This window comes from Antechinus flavipes, chromosome 1 (genome assembly GCF_016432865.1).
Source record: "Antechinus flavipes isolate AdamAnt ecotype Samford, QLD, Australia chromosome 1, AdamAnt_v2, whole genome shotgun sequence".
Taxonomy (NCBI): domain Eukaryota; kingdom Metazoa; phylum Chordata; class Mammalia; order Dasyuromorphia; family Dasyuridae; genus Antechinus; species Antechinus flavipes.
This window is the reverse complement of record NC_067398.1, coordinates 393,396,328-393,413,515: the sequence shown is the minus strand read 5'-3', so window position 1 is coordinate 393,413,515 and position 17,188 is coordinate 393,396,328. Positions and strand designations below refer to the sequence as shown.

Below are 17,188 nucleotides of genomic sequence, written 5' to 3'. Positions count from 1 at the left end.
TTCTGGTGCCAAATCCAACATTCCATCCACTACACCAACATTTCTATTAAGGTACTTTTCAAAAATTTCAAAAATTCAAAAAAAATGTTCACTTAGGAAAAAGTAGAATTATGAGTGGGAAAGGAAGAAAGTACAGAAGTTCTCACATTACTTAGTGTTTTCTATGACTGCAAAATTTCTGAGAGAGCCATGAATGTGAATCACTTTGTCAATACATATAACAATAGTTAAAACAAGAAATAAGATTATAGGAAAAACATATATGAATTAATGATATAACATTATAATGGTATAACATAAATTTTTGTATTTATTTTCCTGAGACAATTGGGTTTAAGTGACTTGCCTGATATCACACAGCTCCTAAGTGTCAAGTGTATGAAGCCTGATTTGAACTTAGGTTTTCCTGACTCCAGATCTGGTGCTCTGGATTCCAAATGCACAGACACAGAGAAGTTAATTCATTCTTTAGCCAGATTGCTTGCTAAATCCTACTAACAAACATGAAAAAAGCACAATACCTCACATTGGTATGCCGCTTGACATAGAGATTGTGAAAGTTGTTTGTGTTTTCCAGCTGGCCTGCTTTGGGTCCCTGCAACCTCTGAATGATCTCTGCTTTCATTTCCATGGCAATGTGAGCTGGCAGTAAAGAGAGCAGAAGACGCTCCTAGAACAAAGAAATGATTAATAAAAACAACTACTAAGAAAATTTTAAATGACTAACATTGTATAAATAGTAACTAAAAATCAACATTGGATTTTAAGAGGATTCATCTTGACCCAAGTCCCCATCAACAAAAACACATAAGTATATTTTTTCCATGGTCAGAGAGGATTATTACATTGCTTATTATTATTCAGTTTCACAAATGTGTCCAGTTCTGTAGGAAAAAAAAAAGTATCTTCCCCAAGGAGATTATATTTCAAGTTAGATTTTTTAAATTGTTAAAAGAGAAATGCCATTCACATACCAAAACATGGTTAACCTAAGAAAGAAAACATTCATTTTTTGTTGTTGTTTAATCTCTTTGGGAACTGAAGTACATGTTTTGTTGTACTATAAAAGTTTGCCAATATGTCACTTTTTATTTGTCCACAAAGACAATCACAGATGAACTATCTATTATCATAAGGATCTATCCATGGAACTCCACAGTGATTCCAATCTAAGGAAAAGCTGTAATAAACCCACTGCAAAACAATCTCTATAAAGGTAATAAGTCCATGTTTTTCTAAGATTGTTGAGCTCATCATTTTTTATAGCACAGTAGTAGTCCATCAGAATCATAAACCACCACTTGTTCATCCATTCATGGCCCAGTTGATGGGTAGCATTGTAATTTGCAGTTCTTTGTCACCACAAAGAGGTACTATATGTATTTCAGAACATATGGGTTCTTATCTTTTCCCCTAATCATCTTTGGAAACAGACCAAACAATGGTATTGCCAGGCAAAAGGGATAACCAGTTTTATAATTTTTTGGCCATTTCAGATTGTTCTCCAGAATGGTTGGATCAGTTCATAATTCTACCAACAATGGATTAGTGCTCTAATCCAGATTCCCTCCAACATTTGTAACTTTCTTCTTCAATTGTTTTAGCCTGTCTGGTAGATATAAATGCTATTTCAAGGTTGTTTTGATATGATTTAGAGCATTTTTTTCATCTGAATATAAATGGCTTTGATTTCTCAATGGAAAACTGCTTGCTCATATCCTTTGAGCATTTGTCAATTGGGGAATTACTCATATACTCATAGATTTTCCAAAGTCCTTTATACATTTGAGATATGAGAAATTTTTTTATCTGAGAATCTAAAAGGTTTTTTTGTTTGTTTGTTTGTTTTTGTGTTTTTTTAAGAAACTGCTTGTTGGGGCAGCTAGGTAGCATAGTGGATAGAACATCATCCCTGAAGTCAGGAGGAACTGAGTTCAAATCTGGTCTCAGACACTTAACACTTCCTAGCTGTGTGGACTCTGGGCAAGTCATTTAACCCCAATTGTGTCAGTAAAAGAACAAAACAAAACAAAACAAAACAAAACAAAAAAACAACCCTGCTTGTTATTTTGCATTTTAATGTATGCCCAGGGTGTAGAGTGTATTCAAGGAAGACTAGTACCTCTGGTGTGAAGGCTGCTGAGCCATTTACAGGACTGATTTTTACTTTGGGTGTCCATCTGATCTACTTAACTCTCACCTATGGGTCCAAAAAGCTGTAGCAATCACATCCTGGTAAACCATTTTTGTAGACAGGGTAAACCAGGTTGAGTGTAATCCAAGGGTCTCAAACTCTATGGTGAGTTAGATTAGTATCTACCCCAGGTATGTAAAGACTTTCCCCGATGGAATGAGAGTAGGAGAATGATTTGTTCCAATGGCTGTGAAGGCAGGTGAAACAGATATTGTGGAGCATGTAGAATTTGGTTAGACACCAAGATTATTCCAATGGCCACAAAGGCAGGTGAAACAGATATTGTGGAGCATGTGGAATTTGGTTAGACACCAAGATTATTCACTATATTTCCAGTCATCACCAAGTATCTTGACTCTATCTTGCCACTGGAAAGTGATGACTTAAGAGGAGAGAGCGAAGCTGATGACTTCGTGCAATTCTGCCTCACTTAAATCTAATTTATACATGAATCAAAAGATATCGCCATACCATTTTACCATATCTATCTATCTCAAAGTCCTGTGGCAATTAATGAATGATGAAGCAGCAGGTGCGGATACACTGGGAGCTATAGTCCAAACCCTACACATAGGCAGCCCAGGTCATAGGATCATCTTCTCACTTGAAACAACAGTGGGATTCAGCAGCACCCTGGGTATCTGAGCAGCTTTTTAAGGACCATACTATTCACCTAGTGTAAGGAAGAGGCTGGAAAAGCTGCTCTAAAAATTATCTGTTTCCCCAATCCTGGTCTGATTAATGCGTCAAGTAGACATCCTACTCTGTGGTTGAATTACTAAAAAAATGTACAAAAGCTTCTGAAAAGTTTAATGTTTTCATCATTGGTGCATGGAATGTGAGTACACTTATAGACAATACACAATTTAGTAGTTCTGAAAAAAAAATGGCTTTTTTTGTGAGAGAACTATCACATCCAAATAGCAGTCCTGAGTGAAACAATGCTGACAAATGAAGGCCAGCTTACTGAAGTAGGAGCTGGATATGTATTTTTCTTGAATGACTGCAGTAAAAGGGAGCATCCAGAAGCTGTTGTAGATTTTGTAGTCAAAACTCATCTAGCAAACAAGCTTGTATGCCTTCCAAAAGGAGTGAATGACAGGCTCATGACAGTGTGATTGTGTCTTGCAGGAAAATGCCATGCCACCATCATCAGTGCCTATGCTCTCAGTATGATGAACCCTGATGTGGTCAAAGAAAAAAATTTATAAAGATCTGAAGATTCTTATCATCAATATGTCAAAAGAGGAGAGGCTTATAATTCTGGATGATTTTAATGCCAGAAGATACTTAGTCCTACAGATATGGCAGATAGTCCTTAGGAGCGATGGAGTTGAAAAATTATTTCAGCAAAAGTAATTGTCATTTATTATTGAAGGCTTATGCATCTCATAATTATCTTATCATGAACACTGTATTCTGTTTACTACATGCAATAAAACTTTGTGGATGTGCACTTATGGCAAGCATTGACATTTAATGGACTATGTGAATGTGAGAAGAAGAGAGAGAAAGGATATGAGAGTGACCAAGACAATGTGTGTTGTGGAGTGCTGGACTGATCATGGGCTTATCCACTCCAAGCTGAACATTAAAATTCAACAAAAGTGGCAGCCTCAAGGCAAAAAAGACTACTAGGAGAATTAATTCAACAGATTAGAGTGCTTTTTTGAGAGGAAACTTTGTTGCGAGTTTGGAAAGTAAGTTGAACCAATACAAAGTTGGCAACAATGGAGCAGAAAAGGAACAGGCAGCTTTCAGAAATTTGGTGGATAGCATTACATTTGCTCATCTATGTGAAAAAAATCACAAAAATCAAGACTGGGGAAATTTAGAAGCTGTTAAATGAAAAATGAGAACTCCACAGGGTGTACCAACAGGGTAGTTTATCAGTCTCTAAGAAGATAGCATTCAATTCCATCAAAAGTAAAGTACAATCAAAACTTAGGAAGATTAAGGATTCTTAGTTCAGTAAAAAAGGCAGATGAAATTAAATTTTATGCTGTTAGGAACAATACAAGGCATTTTTGTGATACATTGAAGGCTCTTTAATGGCCAAAGATCTATGGTGCATCTCAATTACACAGTGCTGGTGGTACTACCTTGATTATGATAAGGACATGACCCTAGAGAGATGGGCTGAATATTTCCATAGTGTTTTCAATAGGCCATCATCGATCAGTGCTTAAGCTGTTGACCATTTTCCACAAATTGAAATCAATCATTCCCTAGCTGAGGTTCCAATTGAAGAAAAGATTTTGAATGTCATTAGGCTATTTTTGTGTAGCAAAGCACCAGATGCTAATTCTATTCCAGCTGAAATTTTCAAGGTGTGTCTGGGAGTGTCTATTGCTCAAATAAAGGCTGACTGAAATTTTTCAGATTATATGGTAAGAGGAAGTTATGCCCCAGGAGTTCAAGGATACATACATTGTCCATCTTTATAATGGTGAAAGGAATAGATTGTCCTGTGATGACCCCAGGGAAAAGGGGGCTCTCTCTCTTAGTCATTGCTGGCAAAATTCTTGTCAGAGTCCTCTTCTGACTCTACCTCTAGAAAGATATCATTTACCTGAGAGTCAATGTGGTTTCAGAAAGGTCTGAGGACAGTTTATATAATGTTTACTGCCCAACAAATCCAGGAGAAATTCCAGGAGCAGAAGAGAGGGCTATCTATATACAACATTTATAGATCTGATCAAGGTCCTTGATACTGTCAGGTATGAGGGTTTATGGAAATGTATATGTCAAAATTTGGTTGCCCAGAAAAGTTCATCAGTATAGTACATTAATTTCATGATGGCATGCTTGCCCAGATTCTGGATTATGTGCAATGTTCTTGAGTTTTCTCATTCACCAATGGAATGAAACAAGTCTGTGTTCTTGCTCCCATGTTTTTAGCAAGATCTTTTTATCCATGTTGTCAATTGCCTTACAATGAGGCATGGGATCAGTTAGCTACCATACTGATGATAAATTCTTCAACTTGAAAAGGCTACAAGGCAAAACCAAAATGGAATGTTGGTGCATGATTTTTTTGTTTGTAGATAATTGTGCACACAATGCAGCTTCTGAAGCTGAGATGCAACAAAGTCTGCGTCAATTCTGCTTGGGCTAATTTGATCCAACAATAAATACCTCCATCAGTCAGCACCACATCATATGTGGAACCATCAGTTACAGTAAATGGTGAAGTTTTTAATGCTGTGGATAAATTCTCTTATTTTGTAAATATCTTCTAAGAAAGTACACATTGGTAAAGAGATTGACACACACATTGCCAGGGCTAGCCCAGTCTTTGAGAGGCTGTGAAGAAAAGTGTGGGAGAGGAGAGGTATTAGAGTGACTACCAAATTGAAGTTCTACAGAGCTGTTGTGCTGATCTCATTGTTATATGCTTGTGAAACCTAGACAGCATACTAGCTCCATGGCAGGAAACTGAATTGCTTTCATTTGAATTGTCTTAGGAAGATTCTGAAGATCACCTGGCAGGATAAGATACCAGACACTTAGGTCCTTTCTCAAACTAAACTGCCAAGCATTTCAACTACTGCAGAAAGCACAACTCCATTGTTTGAATGTAAATGTATGCTTACCAAAAAAAAAAAAAAATTATGGAGACCTCACATAGGATAAGCCCTCACAAGTTGGTTAGAAAAAGTAATACAAGGAGCCTCTAAAGTTTTTAAGAACTTTAGATTTAGTTGTATGATATGACATAGGTGACACTGACATAGGACTGACATAGCATGATGTGCCTCATCAGAGAGAGTGCTGTGCTCTATGAGCAAAACAGAATTAAATTAGTCCCCCCAAAACATGAGATGTACAAAATAAGAGAAACTATCCCAAAATGTTCATAGAGACTTATTTGGATCTGACCTGTGGCAGATCATTCCAAGTATGTATTGGTCTGATCAAACATGGTCATACACACGTAATTCAATTTTAACATAGTGATGCCATTTTGGTCCTCCTTCAAGTATGAAGGACAACAATACACCAATATGTAGGCATATATATATATATTATATATATATATACATACATAAGTATATGTATATATATATACATATGTATATGTGTATATATATATACATACACATACATATATATTTAAACATAAGTAAATAATTATAGCAAGCATTTTACATAGCACTTTAAGTTTCAGAAAGCACTTTAGACATTGTTTCATTTGATCTTCACAACTTTGTGAGTTAGTTGAAATCGTTATCCTATTTTATAGATGATAAAATTGAAGCAGAGAGAGGTTAATTGATTTGCCCAGGGACAAATAGCTAGTAAATGTCTGAGGCAGGATTAAAACTCAGGTCTTTCTGATTCTAACTTTCCTACTTTACCTATCACTCCATCTAACTCTTCTATTGCATGTGTTGTACCATGCTTAGCACAGTGCAGTCTTTAAATTAGACACTCAAAAATATTGTTGAATTACTGAAAAAAAGAATAGGAAAAGTTATAAAAATAATGATAGCATTTTCCTTATTTATATTTCTATAAGATGATCTTCAAATTAATTTAACATATTAAATATTTACATAATTGGTGCTCGGCTTCCAAAATCATTAATAGGATTTATATCAGACCTGGTATATGTTTAAAAAATGTAAATCACCTTGGTATTTTAGAATGCATTTGAGTTCTATAAAGAGATGTTGATGTCAATCAGTATTCATTAAGTGCCCACTACTTCTAGGTACTGTGGTTAAGCACTGTGGCTACAAGCATAAAATGGAGGAAAATTCTTGCCCTAACACAATCTAGTGACATTTGTACAATGTGTGTGTAGTTATGCATGTGAATTGTTGCTTATGCACACATCCATGTTTATATATGTATGTGTATGCATACACACACACACACACACACACACACATATATATATATATATATATACACAGATTAAAAAGTACATATTTCCCAATAGCCCATGTTCTCTACTTATATATGGAAAAAAGGGCTCCTATTTTAGCTTCAGGACCATCCTTTATGACTGCTTCCTTCCACAGATTCAGTTATTCTACTTATCTATGGTACTCCTAAAATTTTTATCTCCAGTCTCAATCTCTATTTCATGTTCCAGATAAATTTTCAGCTATTTACAAGATATCTTCTTCATCATCAGAATAACAGCAGCAGTCACAATAATAACCAACTATATAGCACTTTAAGTTTGCAGAGCACTTAACACAGAGAATCTCATTTGAGCTACACAACAACCTTGTGAGTTAGATGATGCAGGATTCATTATCATGATCTAACAAGTAAACAAGTTGAGTTCAGGAAGTTAAATGACTTTTCCATTGTCATAAAGTGAGGGAGATTGGATTCACTCTTAGGTCAACTTTAGTCCAAATCTAGTATTTTATTGTGTTTCTCTAGTCCTACTCCTTTTGATTTCATTAATTCTGTATAATAGAGCCACATTGAAATGTATTTCTTATTTTGTCTTCCATAATGTTTGATTAGAATTCTCAGGATTTAAATTCCTTGACATGTATGCCTGAATGCAGAAGATTTTTTTTTCCTATGAGGCAAGGAAGTGAGGTAGAAAGGAGAACTATGTGACTGTGTTTGCAATGGTGCCATCCAGATCAGCAATCTGCTGAATGTTTCTGAAATCTACAGGGCAAAGATTGGAGCCTGGAGCTTCTGGCAAGGAGCCAAATGTCAGAAGAAGCTGTCTACTTAGTACACACGCATGGAATCCAGTTCTATGTAAAAGAAACAATCATCACTTTGTGCTGAAGCCAGCCCTGGTACGGAAAAGCCTTTATACTTGTTAGTGAGACTATGAAGTTGAGAGAAAATATGAATTGGTCAAATTTTTGCCCCTTACTTCCAAATCTATCTGGCCTCACAGGACACACAGTTTTCTCTTCCTTTTGTGTGTGTGTGTGTGTGTGTGTGTGTGTTTGTGTGTGTTTGTGTGTGTGTGTTTTAATTTGTCCCCTTTTCCCATCAATATAGAAGTCTTATGTGGGAGGCAGGTATGACACATACATTTGGATATGAGAGGTTATCCTACACACTCAGCTATTTGCTTCAAGTTGCTTGTCTGATTTCCTACTAGTAGTTCCACTGGATGGAGGCATGAACCACACACAGTCTCTACAATACATTGAAGTATTGTTGTGATTATGCATTTGAGTGGGATGACAGTCATATTTTTGAATTTGTCCAAGATCTTTAAATAAATTTGTGGAGGTTGGAGATCAAGCTAAATCTACCTCTAGAAGTGGTGACTCAATGGAGATTTTTTTTTCAAGCTCTATATTGTAATATGGAAGATATGTATGTATATTTGTATATGTGTAAGTTTATATGTGTAAGTTTATATACATTATAAATGTGTTTCTCCAGCATAAGTCCTACTGGTAATCTACTGGCAGCTTGATTCAGTATATATATATTTATGTCCAATGACAACACATACTTCTGAGAAGTATTCTTGTACTTTATGAAAATGTTATTGTTTATTTTATTAAATTCACATTACATAATACATATTTTTCAAATGATGTGAATAAATACAATAATGATTCAGTTATTGGAAAACTGGCATTTGGAAATAGGACTTGACTTTTACTGAGGGAATATTGGTTTGGAGTACCAATTGAATTTTGTAACTTTTGATTTGAAAAAAAAATTGAATAGACTATATCATTGACACTCTAGGTGAATATAGGCACTAGTTAGGTATGTGGCTACCCCACAAAATAGTTTCTCTGTGTTATTTAGTTTAATTGTAGGAGATGTTGGAGATTCACATTTCCAAAGAGATAATCATCAAAAGAAGTATTTAGAAATTAGCATTTAGAAATTAGTTATTAAAGTCCCTACTGTCAGTCAGTCAATGGTCATTTGAAGATGTAAGATTCTGGGATTTTCATTTCTTCCTATCTTGGAAAGAGATGAATCTAAGTGCAGAGTTTCTTCCATTACAGTAAGAGCTTTAGAAAAAAATTTGAGGGAATGATAAGAGAAGAGATGTGGCTAGGGCTCTGCACCATCCGGACAAACATACATAGAATAGCTGAACAACTTTGGGCTTCTGAAGTGTCATATGGCACCTCCTTCTTCAAAATCATGGGATTCCATGAGAGGTATCCTCTAAATGGACAAGCAAGATGTAGAAGTCTATGTACTTTGTTATGAGTACTGACTCTAATAGTTTGAGTGCTTAGAGAAAACAAACAAAAGGAACTATTGGTTCTTACTTCCAGTCCCTTGCCTTATTTCATGACCTATTTTTAATTATGTCTTTTTATAAAAAATAGAAAACCTTTAAAAACAATTAATAATGAATTTATTATTTCTCATAGACAACTTATGATCAACCATATACTTTCCTTCTCTTTTTCCCCTTACTTTTTTTTTTTTTAACAACATGGGGCAGCTTTGGAAGAATACAGGAGAGCATGAGGGTGGAATGTTAACTTCTCAAGGTACAATTAAGGAAATTTTCTCTTTAAATGGTAAAATTATCAGAAGGTATTTCCTAATTATACTTCTAAGATCAGAATTACTATGAAATGAAGGCATTAAAAAAATCTGTCTCATAAAAAATGAACCTAACAGTGATGGAAGTGATGCATGAGCCACTAAGGAGGAAAACATTTTGTAAATCTCTCATCATCATCCTCATTCAGCTCTTCCATCTCCAAGAAAATAAAGGTATTCAAGGCTGATATGGAATTTCCTAATATTTAGTCACTGTTACCAATCAGTTACAATAAAACTGAGTTCTGGAGACAGATAATACTTTTTGTTATGTCTTAAATAGAGCATAAGAAGCCTCTGTTCTGAAAATACTGTCTCTTTTCTTTTGATTTTAGTTTTAGTAATAATGCTACTAATTTGTCAGTTTAAGAAAGAAGGGTGAAAAATGGAAATAAAGTATTAAATATAATTTGAGGTTTTCCATTGAATACAGAAAACATCCCTGTCAGTTTGAATACTTTTGGACACATGGGATGATGAATTCCCCTAATTTCTTCCAGTTGACCATGCAGACGATCAAATGCTTTGATACTCTGAGATGATAAAGCAATACCCCTTTATACCTCAACTGTAAGAACCAATGCTTTTTAGTAGATCTTTAAAATGTGAATTTTCTGCCTCAAGATGACTATATCAAGAAGAGGAAACTGAACCCTGGACTGGCTAGGTGGTAGACATGAATCTTGAGAGAACAATGTAAAACAGAAGTAAAGTTTAACAATGCCTGCAAACTGCTTCTTGTTCTGATGAAGTTTAAGTATCATCCTTCCTAAAGGGCATAAACGTTATTATTAGTAGGGTTGTTTAGATTAGTTAAGTCTTAGTATTCATGTATACTTTGAACGCTTTGTGTCCGGCATTTATTTTGTTTGTAGGAAGTAAACACATGTCCCAAATCTAATATATATTGTTTATTGCATTCTTTTTTATCCCCCCATTTTGGGGAACTCCTAGACATAAACTCAATCTGAAACTTTAAGGAAACTCTTCCTAGGTCTCTGATGTAATGTGTGGAAGTATGTAAAAAAAAAAAAAAAGGAGCTACCCTGCTTTTAATAGATGTGATACTTTCCTTCACAACTAAGCATGGTTTAGACCATATACATGTATGGTCCATGCAGAGGAATCCCTTATTGGAGGTTGTGTATACATTTATTGGGTCCAACAATGATGTCCTATTAGATATGGGTAACTTGTAAGGTGTTTGATGAGATAATTCACCTGGAATTAGGATTTCCCTGAGAAAGTTAACTTTGTCTATTTGCTTTTCTCTATTTTTCCACTTTGGTTCTTTGTTTAATTTCAACTTTTCATTTAAAAAATGATTTTCCTCTTTTGGCTTGGCTTCAGACTGGTCTTTTCTTAGTATTAAATAGGCAAAACTCTTACAAGCCTTGTAAAATGTTTGTAGAATTTGTATAACTTTGTATTTGTTATGGATTATGAGCTCTAAATCTATTAACTGTGGTAGGTTTGGGGGTTCTTCTGCCCATCTTTTAGGTTTGTTACTGTATAAATGCTTGGGCTGAGTGGACTGATAGAACACTAAGGATATGTAAATCATAAAGTGATGTACCACTTAGTTCTTTTGAGATTTTTTTAGTAAAAGCACAGAAGGAAGTACCAGGAAGGACAATGTTTAACAGAACTTTCCATAATTGTGGACAAATGGTCCAGATAAATTCTGGCTGGTTTTCTGAAAATAGTATAAAGTAACTAGCAGGAGAGTGGAGTCTAATGTTTCATAGAATCACTCTTATGGATTCCAGCTGATTTTGTGTCCTAGCTCAATGTTTGGGAACTTTGGGAATGATGAAGTCCTTATTACTGTCAGTGACTCAGTATTGAAGGGCACTTTGTAAGTGACAGGACCATTCCCTTATTGGCTACTGAGAAGAAAGAATTGATGTCTCAGCAAACTTTTAAACAGGGAATGATTCTTCTTTCAACTTCCCAGGTGGTATTATGCAGTTCTGACACTTCCTATGATGGGTAAGGGAGGGTTAGGCTTTGCCCATCTGAAAACTATAGCTCTCTTGTGGCAGTCAGAGAATGTAAGTTTAAGAAAATAGGCTTGAACCCAGGTATAAAGGTTCCTCCTCGTATTTCCTTTCCAGATGACTGAAAATTGATCATGAAATAAAAAATTGAGGCTTGGAGGAGACTTTCTGAGTTCAAGAGGACTTAAAATCCTGATTCTATTGGTTGGAACTGAATGCTATCAGGGGAAGATGACCACTGATAGAAAAATCCTAGTTCTCTCCTTTAATGTTTTAGTGAATCTATTTCTTTTGTGTGTAGAAAAATACCAAATCCCATGTCTGATTTGTATAATTCATTGCATATCTTACTACATCCTCCTTTTGAAGACACCCTATAGAGCTAGGGAGCTAGCCCGAACTTCACACCTTTGATTTTAAATAACAAAATAGATATTTATGAAGAATTTTAAAGGTTACAAAGTACTTTACATTTGTTATCTCATTAGAACCTCAGAACTCTGTGAGGGTGGGACCTACAGATCTTATTATTATTATAAGAATTAATTTATAATTCTGAGGGGTTTCACACTCCTACAGCTTTCATTCACTAAGCATCAGAGATGAGATTTGGACTAAGGCTTCTTTGACTCAAGATGCAGTACTTTATCTACTACAAAACATTGCCTTCTAATAAAGTCATTGCCTTGATTAAAAACCTTCAGTTTTCTCTTTCAATTATTTTTCCTCCTTCAATTATTTACTTTATTTACAAAATAAAAAATATAGTAATGTCTTCCACATCATGGAGTTTAGAGGAACAGTGCCCCTTCAATCTGGAAATTTTGCATTTTTTTGGCCCACCCTTCACATCAGAGAAATCAATTATTATAGTATTAAAAGATAAAATATGGTGATATTTTTTTTACCATAACAAGAATATATTTCATGCATTTCTGAGTTTTTAAACCTTTTCTGTGTTATTTTCTAGCCTTCATATGTCATTTGTGCCTTCTTCAAAACTTCCTCCAAAGTTCCATTTAATTTCTTATGCTGGCTCATGGTATATCAAACCCACAACTAGGAAAGCTGTGATGTAGAAGGGATAACTGTAGTCTGTTTAGTTTGATTCTTTATAATATGACTATAATTTACCTTTTCCTTTTTATCATCTACTAATTTTTTTTAATATATATGATTCTCTAATCAAATCAGATTTCTTCTACTTCTCCATCAGCTTTATCAAATTCATATCTATTTTTTATGTCCTTTTTGAAGCTCATTCTCCTAGGATGGAATTTATTTCTCTTTTAAATTCCTATTGTAATGTGTCTGGATCACAGTTATGATGTCTATTTCATACTTCTTTGCATTATATTCATGTACATATACATTTTATTTCTCCTGCTAGACTATAATATTTTCTAGGTCAGAAACTGTCTTATGTAGCTTTGTAGTTTCACAGAATCTAGCATTATACCTTGTTCATAGTAACTATTCAGTAAATATTTGTTGAGTCACACATAGTATATTACTTGCCCTATGCTAGAGCTGAATGAATATTTCCTCAACCCACAACGAATGCTTTTTTCAACCAGTTCTCTTACTCAGAGTTCATTTGATCTTTAAGAACTTTCCTCATTCTCAAATTAAAAAGGGTCTTGTTACTGAATATTTAAAATGATCACTTGTTTTATAGCTAAAATTTTTTATAACCATGTCAAACTGGCATGAAATATTCCTTCAAATGTTGGAGGGGAATTGGCTTCTATGTACTAAGTTCCCAGTGATTAATGAGGTATCTGCTTAAGAGCCCTGCCAGGCAGAGCAGGACTAGGCAGGAGAAATCAGGTAAGGATAGGAAAAATGGATACTTCCTGGTGACTAATGATTTCATTTTATAATGCACTATGCTTAATTGTTTCTACATGATGGAATAATTTTAAATCCTGCCAATGTCCTCAGACAAAGTTTTAGTCATTTAACCTTCGATGTTACTTTGTCATTTACAAAAATATTTCCTTTTTTCCCTCCATTTTCTTTGGAGTAATAGAGAATTATATCTCCTCCACAATCTTGCAAGTGACTATTTGTCCCATATTAGAGAGTTAGATGGAACCATAGATAGCATGCTGGACCTGGAATTAGGAAGACCTGAGTTCAAAGCTAATTCAAAGTTCAAACACCTTATTAGCTCCACACATTACTTAATCTCCATTTGTATCAGTTTCCTCATTGATAAGATAAGGATAATAATCACATGTACTTCCTAGGATTGTAAGATAAGTAAAATATTTGTAAAGCATATTGCAAACTTAAAAAAAACCTATATAAATGCTGATTATTATTATTGATATTGTCCTATAACTCTTTCCTTCTCTATTCCTAACAAAACTGGAAAAAAATCATGCACTAGTAATTTCAACTACTTTATTTATTGTTTTAAGTTTCATTGGGAATAGGTTTGTCATTGAGTTATGTCATTTGTTTTTTAATTTTCTCTAATTACAGGTTAAATGTCTTTATACCCTAGAACAATAGGTATGTCTGAGATTTACTTCATGTGGGTCTGGTAATTTTTACTTACATTGAGTTTTGATTCTTTTTGAACTATTTTTGCTCTGTACTTTCGACCCTGATCTGTTAATGGGCAATCCAATAATGATCTTACACACTCACTATATTTTCTTTGTGCTACCCAAATGGCTAAAATGGGTTATTTTTCATACATTTCTGGGCTTATTTTATTCTGAACTTCAATGTTTCAGATGTTGTTCTTATACAACCATTCCATTCTTCATCCTAAGTATTTTTTCTTGACTTTTAATCTCTATCAATACATGTCTTTAAAAATTAGTAATTTGACAAGTTCCTTGTGTATACATCTCATTCTTTTAAGACAGCCCCATCTTTCTACCTCATAGGAATCATTTCAATATATGTCTTTAGACTGTCATTCTCACCAGCTTTACAGCCCTTACAATTCCTGTTATGGGAGAATTTAAGGCCGATAGTTCACATATGAACCTTCTCTAACCTTCACTAAAGTAATCCCAGTTTCCCTTTCTTACATAACATGAACTTTAAAAATATAATAATTTACTTTCTCTTAACATTTCTACCATTTCTACTTTAGCAACCAGTTCCCCTTTATTGGTCAAAATCATATTCAAAATAAGAGTTCTCCCTTATTGATTCCTTTTCATTTTAAAGAATGAAAGTATCATTAAACAAGTCAGAAATTTGTCATCTGCTTTGTTTTTAGTGGAGAGAAGACTCCAACAGTGTGGAAGCTGTAGCAATATATTAGAGTATAGAACTTTGGAATCAGAAAGACTTGAATTTGTATCTCAGTTCTTAGATTAGCTACTTGTGTGAATCTAGGAAAATAATTTAACCATTTTTGGCTTTAGTTTCATCATCTGTAAAATGTATCTATCTCATGGTATTTATGTAAGGATCAAGTAAGAAAGTATAGATAAAGTACTTTGCAAAACTTTTGCTATCCAGTGGTATATGGATGCTGCTGCTGGTACTGCCACCATCATCATCACCACCACCACCACCACTATCAATACTATCATCATCATCATCATCACCATCTTCATCATTATTTCTTCTCATCAGTATTGAATGTCTTTTCTAATAATGAGATCTTTGTATCTCCATAACCAATCTCTGGAATATGTAAAGCCTCACAGGGTCTAGTTTTGGTCACTATGAGAATAACCTAATAACAAATCTTTTGCAAATCCCCTAAAGCTTCAGTGGATCCTACTTAAATTCTATATTCTTTTCTTCAGGATATTGATTTTTCTGCCTTTTCCTTTTCCTTTGGAAGTTATTTATTTGAAAAGAAACTCATTTCCCCTGTTAAGCAGGAAAGTAGAGAGACATTTCTCTAATTCTTCAGGCTCTGCTTTTCTCAGGAAACCAACTAGCACTTTGGACATAATTGTTCTACCTTGGCTTTGCTAGAAACACAAATATTATGCAATTTTCACATTTTTGGAAAATTTTCATTGGAAAATTCCCTTTCCCTTTTTATTTGCTAGGAATGAACTCCTCAATTCTCTCTTCAACTTGTGGCTAAGTTTTGTGGCAGACTTGCCTGCGAAGTCTATTCACTGTGCCAAGAACTTGGTCCAGATCCAAGTCATTAAATATTCTCATGACTTGGTCTCTTAATCTATGAAATGGAGGTCATATTCCCTTTTCCCTATAGTGTTTCTATTTAAAAGCTCAAATGGGAGAATGGATGTTTTGTAAATTTTTTGTAAAATAAGTGCTTTTTGGACCATTATTATAAAATTGTCAACTGAGAATAGTAATAGAAATAGCATGACCTAATAGTTCCAGATACCTGGATTCAAATCCTATTTTTAACATATATTTCCTGTGTGATTCTGGAAAGTTCCTTACTTTGTCAGTGCCCAGGCAACACTCCAATATTTCAATTGCAACATAAGTTCTGAGCTACATTGGAAGAGGGAGCTTTCTCACTTGAAGTACTTTATATCAGTAAAATTCATTAAAAATTGTAATGATGATGCTAATGACAATAATCAAAATAGAAATAAATTCTGTTCATTCAAAAAGAAGATATTATGTAGATAGCATGTCCATAATTCCTCACTAATTAAACTAGGAAGTATTAGCCAGAGAAGTTACTGGCTCCCAACTGGGTCTTCTGTGGGTCTTCTATTTACATTGAATTATCTGAGTTAACAAAGCACAAAATGCCTATTAACCATTACAAGTTCCAAAATTGATTTGGAAGCATTTTGGGGACTGTCAAGTAAAGGATTTCCTTGTTACTTTCAGGGTTCTTCACTTCCCCTTCCCCCTCCTGGAAATGCTATACTTCAAATGAATAACATAATATTATGTTACACATGAGACATTTCTACTAAATTAGTAGTCGACAAGATTAACGCTGTCATGAATATTTCAGATTTTTACTAATGTAGCTGTGTACTCTGCCAAATTATCCAAAAGCAGCCAACTGATTTATATTCTTAACATACTGGATGTAACTTCCACATTTGGAATTCAGGTCATACTAATTTCAGTTGGGGGAAAAAAAAAGTACTTTGGACATATTCCCTGAGGATGCTATTTGGCAAATAAAATTGTCAGTGAGTTGACTCATAGGAATCAGTATTACTTTCATACTTCAGGTGAATTTTTTCCTTTGTTATAAAAATGTAGCTATTATAAAAGGTAGATCACCAGTCTTATGCTCATTTTATTTGGTTATTTAAAGAGGTTTTCACATTTATAACTGAATATATTTTGTTTCTTTTTTCAACAAATCATTATTCTTGAGATCTTGTTTCAAAGTTAATCTATTTTACATGATATATAACATGGAATGTCATATTTGAAGAGAAACTTGAGGTCACATAGCTCTACTTTGACAGATGACAGAATTCAGACCCAGAGAGCTGCCCTAAACTATCCACTAAAAAGTGTGTAGAATACAGTCTTT

At 34.3% G+C, this 17,188-nt stretch overlaps 1 protein-coding gene across 2 annotated transcripts in view; it reads right to left on the bottom strand.

Annotated features, from left to right (window-relative positions):
* ADCY2 (adenylate cyclase 2) overlaps positions 1 to 17,188 on the bottom strand; it is a 596,450-nt gene that overhangs the window by 154,043 nt on the left and 425,219 nt on the right. For both annotated transcript variants that reach the window (XM_051969830.1, XM_051969831.1), the window contains exon 5: positions 522 to 670. In XM_051969830.1, coding sequence (XP_051825790.1) covers positions 522 to 670 — 149 coding nt within the window. The remainder of the gene's footprint in view (positions 1 to 521; positions 671 to 17,188) is intronic.